Source organism: Mirounga angustirostris, unplaced genomic scaffold, assembly GCF_029215605.1.
Source record: "Mirounga angustirostris isolate CCGP_5_RB_7025 unplaced genomic scaffold, mMirAng1.0.hap1 SCAF_16, whole genome shotgun sequence".
Taxonomy (NCBI): Eukaryota; Metazoa; Chordata; class Mammalia; order Carnivora; family Phocidae; genus Mirounga; species Mirounga angustirostris.
In genome coordinates, this window is record NW_026991724.1 from 53,549,099 (window position 1) to 53,562,002 (window position 12,904).

At 50.4% G+C, this 12,904-nt stretch overlaps 1 protein-coding gene across 6 annotated transcripts in view; it reads right to left on the minus strand.

Moving 5' to 3' along the window:
- VRK3 (VRK serine/threonine kinase 3) overlaps positions 1 to 12,904 on the minus strand; it is a 39,254-nt gene that overhangs the window by 6,802 nt on the left and 19,548 nt on the right. For all 6 annotated transcript variants that reach the window (XM_064580359.1, XM_064580361.1, XM_064580358.1 and 3 more), the window contains 3 exons: positions 10,184 to 10,316; positions 8,918 to 9,038; positions 2,644 to 2,702 (listed from right to left, as the gene is read on the minus strand). In XM_064580359.1, the coding sequence (XP_064436429.1) occupies positions 2,644 to 2,702; positions 8,918 to 9,038; positions 10,184 to 10,316 (313 nt within the window). The remainder of the gene's footprint in view (positions 1 to 2,643; positions 2,703 to 8,917; positions 9,039 to 10,183; positions 10,317 to 12,904) is intronic.

Genomic DNA, 12,904 nt, shown 5'->3' on the forward strand with positions numbered 1-12,904 from the left:
TCAAACATATGTAACAATAGAGTGGCATCACCAGCACCAGTATACCCATTACCCAGTTTCAACAACTACCATCTCACAGCCAATCTCGTTCATCAATACCCCTGTCACTTCCCCCTCTGGCATTGGGGTCAAGCAAATCCCAGCTAATGATATCAGTTTCCCTATAAACAGTTAGTGTGTATTCCTGAAACAGGGGTCAGCAAGCTTTCACTGTAAAGTGCCAGAGGGTGACAGTTTGGGCTTTGTGTGTGTGGGGGGGGGGGGCGGGGTCTGTGTGGCTAGAAGTAGCCACAGATGAACGTAAGCCGGTGGGCACGGCTGTGAGTGAGGCAAGACAGGTCTGTTTATGGACGCTGCAGGCTGATTTTAGACAAGTTTCACGTACCATGAAATGTTCTTTCGATTTTTTCCCTCGGCTACTTATTTTTTTTTTAAGATTTTATTTATTTATTTGAGAGAGCGAGAGTACACACAAGCAGAAGGAGGGGTGCTGGCGCGAGTGGGAGGAGGGGCCGATGGAGAGGGAGAAGCAGACTCCCTGCTGAGTGTGGAGTCCCCCCCAGGGCTGGATCCCAGGACCCCGGGATCATGACCTGAGCCGAAGTCAGATGCTTAACCTCAGCTATTTCAAAACGTAAAGCAAACTAACCAAACAACCCTCCCCCCACTACAAAACAGGCGGTGGCCCCAGAGATACAGTTTAAAAGGGCTACTTTAAAAGAGAGAAATAAAGGTCCTTTTGGGTTTTTTTCCCCTAAATAAATACAATACCATCATCACAGTTTAAAAAGTGCCAATTATGATACTAATAACAATAGTCAATAATAGCTTGCACTTGGGGACTGCCTATCGCAGGCTGGGCTCTCAGCTAGAAAGTACATTTCATTAGGGTTGCAGCAGAAGCCAAGGCAGCGCCCGAGTGCTCAGGGCAACTTGGGAGGTAGGGGCCATTATGGGCCCCATTTTACTCAGTGGGGAGGCTGAGGCTCAGAGGGGCATTTACCCAATGAAAGTCCCCTGGCCGGTAGCGCAGAGCGGGGTGGTGGTGGGGTGCAGAATGTTCTCCTCCCCGCACACCCAATGACCAGCTTGGCTTAGAATGGCTGAGCCTCAGGGAACTAACCCAGGGGCTCATTCCTCATGGCCCAAGAACCCAGGGCTGGAGGGGAAAGTGACTTGAGCAGAGTCATGATCTGAACCCAGGATTTCAGGTAACTAATGAGCCCTTACTGAGCTAGAAGGGACAAACTACCCATTTCTGTCTTTCCGCCTCGTGTTTAGAGAGCAATGTGGAAGTTCTACAGAAGGGACACTAGGGAAAAAAAAAAAAAAACAGTCTAAATCTCCAGTCATGGGGATTGGCTTTAAGAATGATGGTTTTGGGGCGCCTGGGTGGCTCAGTTGGTTAGGTGTCTGCCTTCAGCTCAGGGCATGATCCCGGGGTCCTGGGATCGAGTCCCGCATGGGGCTCCCTGCTCGGCGGGGAGTCTGCTTGTCCTTCTCCCTCTGTCTGCCGCTCCCCCTGCCTATGCTCTCTCTCTCTCTGTGTCCAATAAATAAATAAAATCTTTAAAAAAAATGATGGTTTAGCCAAATCATGGATATTGTGTGGCTATTAAAAAAAAAAAAAAGGTTGCAGTGGATCTAGGAGTAAGAACGCAGAAAAGCCAGTGTCGATTAATGAAAACAAGATGTTGACCAAAATGTATGTAAGGCGAGCCTATTTTCATTTTTAAAAATAGTAGTTTTGCGGGGCGCTCCGTTGGTTAAGCGTCTGCCTTCGGCTCAGGTCATGATCCTGGGATCCTGGGATGGAGTCCCGCATCGGGCTCCCTGCTTGGCAGGGAGTCTGCTTCTCCCTCTCCCTCTGCTGCTCCCTCCTGCTCGTGCCCCCCACCTTCTCTCAAATAAATAAATAAAATCTTAAAAAAAAAAGTTTTGTAAAAACAACGGTTCTGTAAGACAAAGCCAGGTGTGCGCGTATTTATCTGTGTTTGCTTCATACATTAAGGAAGCCCCGGCAGGAGCTTGCAGAGGTGCAGCCCCTCCCATCTCTGCCCTGTGTCCCTTTGCAATGTCTGCTGCTTCTCCCATCACGGGGTGGAGCTACTTGGCCACCTCTGGAGTCTGGGACGGCCTTGTGACTTGTTTGAACGTGGCAGAGTGATGCTCTGGGCCTCTTCTGCTCTGCAGCGTCCCCTCACGTCCTCTTGGACAGCTGCCCTGACAGAGCTTTGAGGAGAAGCCCGGAGCTGAGGCCTCCCAGACCTGCCAGTGACAAGCTAGCTTCAATGGCCAGACAGGAGAGAGGAGCACTGAACAAGCCCGCCCTGGTCCAGCCGCCGAATGGTGGCATCAGTGTGCATTCCCCTGCCTTGTGGCACCAGGAGAAGAATCACCTGGCAGAACCTGGCCCGTATTGCCATCCCAAAGAAATTTTCGTAGAGAAATACAATATTGTGTGTGGCTGTGTGTGTGTGTGTGTTGTTCTTCAGAGACACTTCTGGATTTTGGGGGGAAGATTTTGGTTTTTCTAGAAGGGGCACAGATGCACATGCAATTTGGAGAGGCAACGCCAGGATGGACCCAAGCCACCCGTCCCCACCACAGCCCCCAACTGTTCTGTCCCCCTGCAGGACATACCTGAGGGACAGGTCCAACGACTGCACCGTCCCACGAGGGTCTCCGGGTTGTCAAGAAACCTGACAGGACAGAGGTGCATGCAAGAGGTCTTTTAGGGAAGGGAGAGAAAACTTTTAAAGCAGAATGTCTAGCAGATGTACCAGAGACTCCTGTTACTTGTGGTAGTTATGCCCTGTAGTGGGGCTGCCAACACCCAGTCAGTGAATGCTTTTAGGGGAAACATAGCATCAGGTTCCTGCGGGGTTATGGTTACAATGTTTTCCTTGTGACTTCAACTGATCCCGACTTAACTTTGTCTTATGTGTGTTTGTGTTTAAAGATACCTTGCTTGGGACGCCTGGGTGGCTCAGTTGGTTGGGCGACTGCCTTCGGCTCAGGTCATGATCCTGGAGTCCCGGGATCGAGTCCCGCATCGGGCTCCCTGCTAGGCGGGGAGTCTGCTTCTCCCTCTGACCCTCCCCCCTCTCATGTGCACGCTCTCTCTCTCATTCTCTCTCTCTCAAATAAATAAATAAAATCTTTAAAAAAAAATAAAGATACCTTGCTTAATATATTGTTGATTTATTCACATTGAACTCATAGCCAGCAGCACTATATCTCGTGCCTAAAGGATGCCCACCTAACACACCCATTTTCTCTGTAAGGCACATCCCAGCCTGCTTACACTTTAGGAACACTAGACAGCTCTTCAGCACCATGTGTGGGACCATTTTATTTTTTTTTAATTATTTTTTAAAAGATTTTTATTTATTTATTTAACAGAGATAGAGAGAGAGCACAAGTAGGCAGAGCGGCAGACAGAGGGAGAGGGAGAAGCAGGCTCTCCGCCGAGCAGGGAGCCCGATGTAGGGCTCGATCCCAGGACCCTGGGATCATCACCTGAGCCTAAGGCAGACGCTTAACCGACTGACCCACTCAGGCGCCCTGTGGGACCATTTTAAACAGCGAAATCGCCAACCGCTAATGAAAAGCACAGAAATCTGGCATTAAACGGACCACATAAAGGACCCTTATTTATAGGGTGAGATTCAAAATGAGAAGGCAGAGCATCACCTTTTTTGACCTCGGCTGGGATTGCGTGCATCAGAGAACTCAAAATTTTCTCTACTCTGCGTGTGTCTGAGAATGATCTGGAAAGCACTGTGAGTACCGAATCTGCAGTTACAAATACCTTTCGGTGAACAGGCAAATTCACAAATACGGAACTTGTGAATCATGAGGATTGACTATCTTCCTCTTTATAAACGCACACATGTATTTGTACACACACACACACGCGTGCGCAAAACCTCTTGGACCACTCAAGAAAAAACAGAAATTCATCTACTTCCTTCGTTCCGTCCTCACAGTCCCAGCCCACTGTGTCTTCTCTGGCCTGGACCACCAGCTTGGCTCCCCACTATCCACACAGTGCTTGGGTGCTGTCCGTGTCTCCCCCAGCCACAGCCCAGAAGTCCCTAAGCTCCACCCTCCTGCTCCCTGATCCTCTCTGTCCCATCCCCTCTCTGTCCACTTCAGTCCTCATCCTCTCTCCCTAGACCTCAGCCTCCTCCCCAGCTTCCCGTGCATCCCCCACATGGCGCTAGAGTTTCTATGCCGAGAACTGACTCTGCCCCTTCCTGCTCACAGCCCTCAGGGGACTCCCCAGTGCCCTGGGGGAAAACCCCTAGCATGCAGTGCTGCCAGTTCCTCTGGCCTTGTCTCTCTGATATCCTCCTTTCATCTCATGCTCCGGTCACACCAAACCCTCTCAGGTCCCCTAACTAGGTCCAGCATCCACCCACGTCTCTTGGCCTTGGCACATCACATACTGTTCCCTCTGCCCTGGACAGTCTTCCCCCATCTTGGCCCCCAGCAGGTGGCTCCTCTCTCTTCTGGACACTGCTCAAGGGCTGGTCACCTAGAAGCCTCCCCATAACCCCTCCAGACAGAGAAAGAGATCCTTCCCGGGTGCCTGGGCACTGTGTGCATAGTCCCCGGATGCCCTAAGGCAATTGTCAAAGACACAGGAAGGGCCATGCAGGTCTGACCCTCATCTCTCCCGGCAGCCTCAGGATATGTGTGGCAAATGGCTGAGTGATGGCACCAAAGAGCTGTGCCTCTCGAATGCTTTAAATTGCACGAGTAACTCTACCACTGGCTGTTGGTGTCTGTGGAACCTCCCTGCCAAACCTGCAGCCTTAAGAGCGGGGACCAAATCCCACCAGCACCTGGGCTTTCGCAGAGGGGATTTGCACACCAGAAAGCCTCAGAGAACCAAAATGTCTCTCCTGTTTCTTTTATTCATTCATTCCATTGCAAACTAGAATGTACAAAAAATGAAAAAATGTTGAATGAATGGAAAAAGGCCATGCACACCAGGAGGAAGCCCTAGAGGACAAGTTAGGGTTCCAGAAAATGTGCATGTAGCAACATCGCCCCCTCCTAGTCTTTTGTGTTAGTGCACTCGAGGCTGGGTGCGGTGTCTATAAGGAGCTCATCACCACCATCCCCATCCCCCTGTGGAGCATCTTGATGTTTCTGACCTTCCCTCTGCGGTTGTGATTGGGATCTGGGGCTCAGGGAATGAACTGTTATCTTAAATCATCTATTTTAAAATTATTACTAGGACCTATCTTATTTACTCTGCACTAATTTGGTGAGTGCAGAGCCTCTTAGGAAAGCACATCCCACTCACTGATGATCTCTCTTGAAGTGGAAAGCGGCAAAGATGTGAAAAGGGGGATAGGGCTGTTCTTAGGAATCAGAGGAAGCAGTGGATGGAGGATTCAACCCAGTGAAGCCTCGATGGGTGATTTCACCGATGACAAGTTGTGCCCTCCGCTGATTCACATCTGGGTCTTCAGCATTTCCCAGCACAAGGACTGGCACATAAATGTCCTCGGGAAACAGGCTCTGGATGAATGAGTAGTTCATGTATGTGCTATCCTATCTGCGTAGACATCTTGCCTCCCTTGCCTGTCTGGGAAAGCCCTCTGCTCTGTACACACTGGGTCAGGCATCTCTTGGGTAAAGGCACCCAGTGGCCTGAGGCCAGGTGATCTGCCTCCACTCTGCTCCCACGATGCTCCTGGGGCTGCCTCCACCCTCACAGGCAGCACCTGCTTCCTGCCCAGGCGTGTCCTCCCAGCCTGGGAACTCCCCAAGGCCGGGGCTGCGTCTGCCTGACCCGTGGGTCCACATGGAAGCCTGGGCTGGTGAATGAAGGCTCACGCATGCTTTCCTTGTTCATTCATTCTGCAACTATTTCGTGAGCACCCACCATGTGCCAAGTGCTGTGCTGTGAGCACTACAGTGAGGGGGAGAGCTGATGCAGTCCCTGCCCGCACAGAAATTTGGCTGAAGGTGGCACTGTGGAGGGGTCTCTACCTGCTGTCCACTGTCACTTCTCCCCTTTAAGGGCACAATCCCAAGGGTCAGCAGCCCCAGGCCAGAGATGTTTCCTAGCTCCCACTGCAGCTTGGGGTGGCCATGTGACCAAGAGATGCACGTCATTCCCAGTCCTGCCCTTCCAAAGCAACAAGAGATGGGGGCGGCAAAGCTAGCCCCACAGGAGGATATACGCATGTTGAAGGGGCCAAGGCTCTGTTCCCGAGAGGGAAGTAAACATCTACCTCGTCTGAGCCACCGTGGTTTAGGATCTCCTTGTAAGAGCAGTTCAGCTTTGTCCTTAACACAACAGAAGTGCGGGAAGGAGCTGTTCACAGGCTTCCGGCACATTTAATGCTTTAGCAGTTGGGCCATACGCTCCTACTGCCACAGTTACCAATTCTCTGACTCCTTCTCACCTGGCCTCGTTTCAAAAATGGAGAGCTACTGGAAAACTAGAAAGGAAGTGCAAAAATAAATTCTGAGAAAATAGGGCAATGGGCTCATGTTGTGGTGGGTTCTGAGGCTGGCTTCTGAGGCAGAGGTTGCTTGTGGAAGCCTGGGAGCCCAGGGCCTCTCTCTGTGTGTCTCTTCCTCCTTCTGCAGGTCAAGGGCATATCAGCGCCAAAGTGAGACATCCTCCTTGCCTCACTGCCCTTCTGGAGGCGACTCACCTGTCACCATTGCCGTGAGACGTGCCCCGGCCATTAAATCTAAAGGAGTGGTGCGTGCCCACACCCTGACAGTCCCCCTGGTGGGTACCCAGGGCTCTGGCCCGACGGTCCCAACCAGTCTGGCCTGTGACATGCTCTGTGTTTCACTCGTTGTCTCTTTACTGTCTGTCACCTCCACTAGGATAGGAGTTCCCAGAGGGTATTTGTCTCAGTTATTCCCGTGACCACAGGGACTAGACCATGGTGTGGTGCATAATAAGTGCTCAATAAGTATCTGATGAGTGAAGGAAGGCTGCATCTGAGCGCCATCAATCCATCTGTGATAAGCCTCCCACACGGCTACGAGGTGAAAGAGGCTTCTCTGGAGTCGAATGGCCTGGCTGTGAGTCTAAGCACCTCTCCTTAGTGGTTGTGTGACCTGGGCTGATTCCCTGAGCTCTCTGTGCCTCAGTCATAAGAGCATTTACCTCAGAATTGTTCTGAGGATGACACAGGAAGCACTGGGCACAGTGCCTGGCACAGACAAGTGTATGATAAACGCTGGCCTCGAATAGGTCATTACGAGCAGGCCAGTGTGATGGGGGCAGATCCCTTCTTCTGAGCACCACAGGCAGGAAACCTGACGCCCTCCCTTGGGGAGTGATTGAGCAGAAATCTGAAGGAGGAGGAGATTCAGGGCATGGTACCATTTGTGCCAACCAAATACACACCCAACAGCAACATCACGGATTTTTCAAGATCCAGATACATCCAAACAAACAAATCCAGGAGCAGTATTTGGAGGCAGTGAACTAGCAACTTAGCTAAAATTAGAAAATACAGCACTAAGTGAAAGAAAGCGAGAAACAGAATGAAATTTAGAACTCAGTACTATTTATGCAAATTAAATACACTCATCATAGATTGTTGAAGGTCACAGACACGTCTATACAACTCATTGAAAAGCAGGAATCAGAAGCAGTAAACTCAATGCACGTGTAATGATGTGGCTAAAGTTGAAGAACACGGTGCTGAGTGAAAAATGCCAGAAACAAATGACATTTAGAGCAGAATAGTATTTATGCAGGTCAAACACACATAGTGCCACCACCACCACGCGAGTTAAGGATACAGATACACTTAAGCAAATGTATTAGTAGAACATATGTTAAGTATGTTTGAGTGGGTGTCCATGGTTGAGAGAAGATGGTGGGGGGTTATAAAAGGGAAAAATAGAACGAGAGAGAGGCTCAGCATGAACCAGCGGCACGGCACACAGAGAACTGAGAAGCACGAGGCATGAGGGACTCGATGCCATTCCCTGGAGTTTTCCCTCTTCCCACCAGGCACACTTTCCCTGGATAATCCCATTCTCTCCCAGGGCTTCTGCTGACAACTCCTGAGATAGCAATGAGGTCTGAGTCTCTGTTTAGACTTCATTCCTGCACTTCACACATGGATGGCCAACCATCTCCTAGATGGGCCCTCTGGATGACTCCTGGGCAACTCTCACCCCCGCCCCCGCAGCTGTACCAGATCTTGAGTCCCAACCTCCCGCAGGGCTTCCCTCGTCCCAGCTGTCCACGGTCGTTGGTGCTGAAGACCAAAGTGGCCGTGTGCACTTCCCTCCCAGCCCTGCTGCTTGCTGTCCGTGGTGCTGAATGTCTCTCGGGGACCAGCTACTGTCGCGCTGTCCGTGGTACTGAATGTCTAAACCAGAGCTAGCAGGATCCGGTGGTTTTACAAGCAGAGGGCAGGGACAGGAAGTGTGGACTTGGGTGGTCAGTGTTGCCACATGCTGAAGCAGGGCCCAGGCTTCACTGCTCAGGTTGCCCACTTGTCTGTGAAGGAGTGAATGAGTCATGGTGTCCTCTGCACCATGAGTATTTTCTACAGGTCAGGCTCTGTGCTGAGTGCTATGTACCTGACTCCCCTGAATCCTTCCACAGGCCCTGAGGTAGGTGCTAATAAGATCTCATCCCAGAGAGAACACCGAGGCTTGTGGAGGTTATTAGGCTGCCCACCCAACACACTGCAGTGGTGGGGTCAGAGTCTGACCCCAGGAGCGTGACTCCAGAGCCCACACTTGTCTGCTGGAATGGATGCTACAGGACACACCCAAGTACTGCAGAGGCCTTGGCTCTGCTGGACGCCGCCTCCCCCTCCTTTTTGTTCCCTGCTGGGTTCTGAGCTTCTGCCCCACCTTCGGGGATGCTGGGCCAGTGCTGGGTTCTGCTGACCCCCGGACTCACTTCTGTTTCAGCTTCATGATACCCTCGATGTTGGGAAGGCAGTTTGTCCACGGCAGGATCCCGTAGAGCCACTTCAGCAAACAGTAGCCCAGGGTCTGGAGGTCACTGCGGCGGGAAGGCCCTGGGGAGGGAGGGCAAGAGGTGGCAGCTCAGTCTGAATGCTCCATGCACTGACACCTCTGCTCCTTTTCTGACTCAATGCACTCAACCATCCACGCACACAGGCTCTTGTCTGTTCATTCACTTTTTATTCACCTGCTCTTGTGCTCTCATGAGTCTATCAATTACTCTCGTTCACTCTCTCAGCTGTCCCTACATCACTGCTTTCACTAGCTTACTCCCTTGTCTACTTGTCTTTCATGCACTCATTCATTCAGTGGGTCCTCAGAGCTCTGTGCACCATGCCCCATTCCACATTCTTAAATCCCAGGCAAGAGTTTGGTTGGCTCCTAACCCTTGACAGTCTAATGGAGACAAAGTATGGTGTGGGATTACCTGAGCTACAGAAGAGGCATGAGGGAGCCCAGAAGGATGGACACTGAACGCAGCCTCAAGAGAGGAGGATAACGGAGACTGTAGGATTTTTTTTATGCTTCCTAAACGGCATGATTTAGACAACCATTTGTGTAAGCATATAACAAGCACCAAGAGTTGACTGTGCCAGACCTTCTGCTCCTCGATGCTGGAGGGACAGGCACCACCCCTTTCCTGGGGGAGCTCAGTCTGGTGGGAGGACACGGGTAGACACGTGGATGGCCATGACATCAAGGGATTTGGGAAAGAGGCGCAGCCTCAAGGAATCTTCTCCTTAAGTACTCTCTTCATACCTACTCTGTACACTTTCCTTGGATAATCTCATTCCTCTCCCAGGGCTTCAGCTGACAACAACTGAGACACTGCTGATATGTGGGTCTCCATCCAGGCCTTCTCCTGTGCTCCAGGCATGGACAGCTAGATGCCTCCTTGACAGCCTCTCCTGAATGACTCTTGGGCAACTCTCATGGGTTCCAAGTCTAAACCAGATCTTGAATCTGACCCCGGGACCTGTGGAACCTCCTTGTGTCCAGCTGCTTGCTGTCCTTGGTGCTGAATGGCTGCCCTACAACTCCCTAATGCAGGCTGTCCATGGTTCTGAATCCCTATTCTACCTCGCTTAGCCTGATTCCTGTGTCTGGCTACCTGCTGTCTGTGGTTATGAAAACCTAGAGCTGCCCTTGTATGAGAAGCATGTCTCCATGGTCCTGAATCCCTTCTCTGGACTCTTACCACATCCCTTGTGCAGGTCAAGGCTAATGAACTCAAGATCCCCCTCATGTGGGCTCCTGCTGCCTTCCACATAGGCCACGTGTTTGCCGCCAGGGGCATAGCGGAAGGCGAAGCTGTAGCCTGCCAGCGTCACCTGTGTGGACATGGGGAGAAGCCATATAGTTTGGAGGTTAGGAGCTTGGACTCCAGAGTCAGAGAGTTCAATCATGGGTGCTATCTGAAACAACTGAACGCCAAACAGTACAAAAGGGTGTGAAGTGAAAAGAACCAAACCAACCACCTCCAGCCCCCAACCCACCACTCAGAAGTAACCACTAATAATCATTTCTTATGCCGTGTTTCAATTAACTTTCTTTGAATAACTGGTAAACACACATGGATGTAGAGTGGGCTCTAGTTTTCTTCATTAAAGATTTTTATTTATTTATTTGACAGACAGAGACACAGCGAGAGAGGGAACACAAGCAGGGGGAGTGAGAGAGAGAGAAGCAGGTCTCCCGCGGATGTGGGGCTCAATCCCAGGACCCTGGGATCATGACCTGAGCCAAAGGCAGACGCTTAATGACTGAGCCACCCAGGCGCCCCTCTAGTTTTCCACAAAGGGATGTGAGGCTCAAACTCAAAACCCCAAGATCAAGAGTTGCACACTCTTTTGACTGAGCCAGCCAGGGGCCCCTGAACTTTTTTTTTTTTTTTTAAAGATTTTATTTATTTTGACAGAGAGAGACACAGCAAGAGAGGGAACACAAGCAGGGGGAGTGGGAGAGGGAGAAGCAGGCTTCCCGCGGAGCAGGGAGCCCGATGTGGGGCTCGATCCCAGGACCCTGGGACCATGGCCTGAGCTGAAGGCAGACGCTTAACGACTGAGCCACCCAGGCGCCCCTCTAGTTTTCCACAAAGGGATGTGAGGCTCAAACTCAAAACCCCAAGATCAAGAGTTGCACACTCTTTTGACTGAGCCAGCCAGGGGCCCCTGAACTTTTTTTTTTTTTTTTAAAGATTTTATTTATTTTGACAGAGAGAGACACAGCAAGAGAGGGAACACAAGCAGGGGGAGTGGGAGAGGGAGAAGCAGGCTTCCCGTGGAGCAGGGAGCCCGATGTGGGGCTCGATCCCAGGACCCTGGGACCATGACCTGAGCCGAAGGCAGACGCTTAACGACTGAGCCACCCAGGCGCCCCTCTAGTTTTCCACAAAGGGACGTGAGGCTCAAACTCAAAACCCCAAGATCAAGAGTTGCACACTCTTTTGACTGAGCCAGCCAGGGGCCCCTGAACTTTTTTTTTTTTTAAAGATTTTATTTATTTTGACAGAGAGAGACACAGCAAGAGAGGGAACACAAGCAGGGGGAGTGGGAGAGGGAGAAGCAGGCTTCCCCATGGTGCAGGGAGCCCGATGTGGGGCTCGATCCCAGGACCCTGGGATCATGACCTGAGCTGAAGGCAGACGCTTAACGACTGAGCCACGCAGGCGCCCCAACCCCTGAACTTTAATAGTAGTTCCAGGCATTAACATTTGGAGCCAGACAGATCTGGTTCAGCCATGTCTGAAGCCAATGAGGTTCTGCATTTTCCCACTCAATGGGCCAATAATTTGCAATACCCCCTTAAACATTTTTTTTAAAGCCATGTTAAATTGGGCTTCTATCATTTGCAACTAATAAAGTAATTAGAATTTACTTTAAAACATTATTTAAGGGGCACCTGGGTGGCTCAGTCAGTTAAGCGTCTGCCTTCGGCTCAGGTCATGATCCCAGGGTCCTGGGATCGAGCCCCACATCAGGCTCCCTGCTCAGTGGAGAGTCTGCTTCTCCTACTCCCTCTGCCCCTCACCTGGCTCGTGCTCTCTCTCTCAAATAAAATCTTTATGTATGTATGTATGTATTTATTTATTTATTTTATTATTTATTTATTTATTTAAAGATTTTATTTATTTATTTGAGACAGAGAGAATGAGAGAGACAGAGAGCACATGAGAGGGGGGAGGGTCAGAGGGAGAAGCAGGCTCCCTGCCGAGCAGGGAGCCCGATGTGGGACTAGATCCCGAGACTCCAGGATCATGACCTGAGCCGAAGGCAGTTGCTTAACCAACTGAGCCACCCAGGCGCCCATTTTATTTATTTATTTTAAAAGATTTTATTTATTCATTTGAGACACAGAGATACAGACAGAGAGAGAGAGCATGAGCAGGAGGAGAGGCAGGGGGAGAGGGAGAAGCAGGCTCTCCACTGAGCCAGGAGCCCAATGTGGGGCTTGATCCCAGGACCCTGGGACCATGACCTGAGCCGAAGGCTGACGCTTAACCATCTGAGCCACCCAGGCGCCCTCAAATAAATAAAATCTTTAAAAAAAAAAAGTTATTTAATCAGTACTCTACCAGGAGTGTGTATACTTAAGGTTTTCCCACTTGACTATTATAATCAATGCTGTCAGAAACATTTTGTACATGTATCTTTACACAGTCCTGTGAATATATGGATAGGACACATTCCTAAAAGAGGAACTGGTAGATGAAAAAAAATATGCACTTAAAATTTTGACTGCTATATCCAAATGACCTTCCAGAAAGGTTGGCCAGTTCACACTTCCAACAGCATATAAAAAATTTGTTTCCTTACATCCTTATCAGCAATAGATACCATTCTTTTTTGTCCACCCCTAAAATAGGAAGTTTTAATTTTTCGTTTCTATGATTACCGACATTATTCAGGGAGGCTGAGCA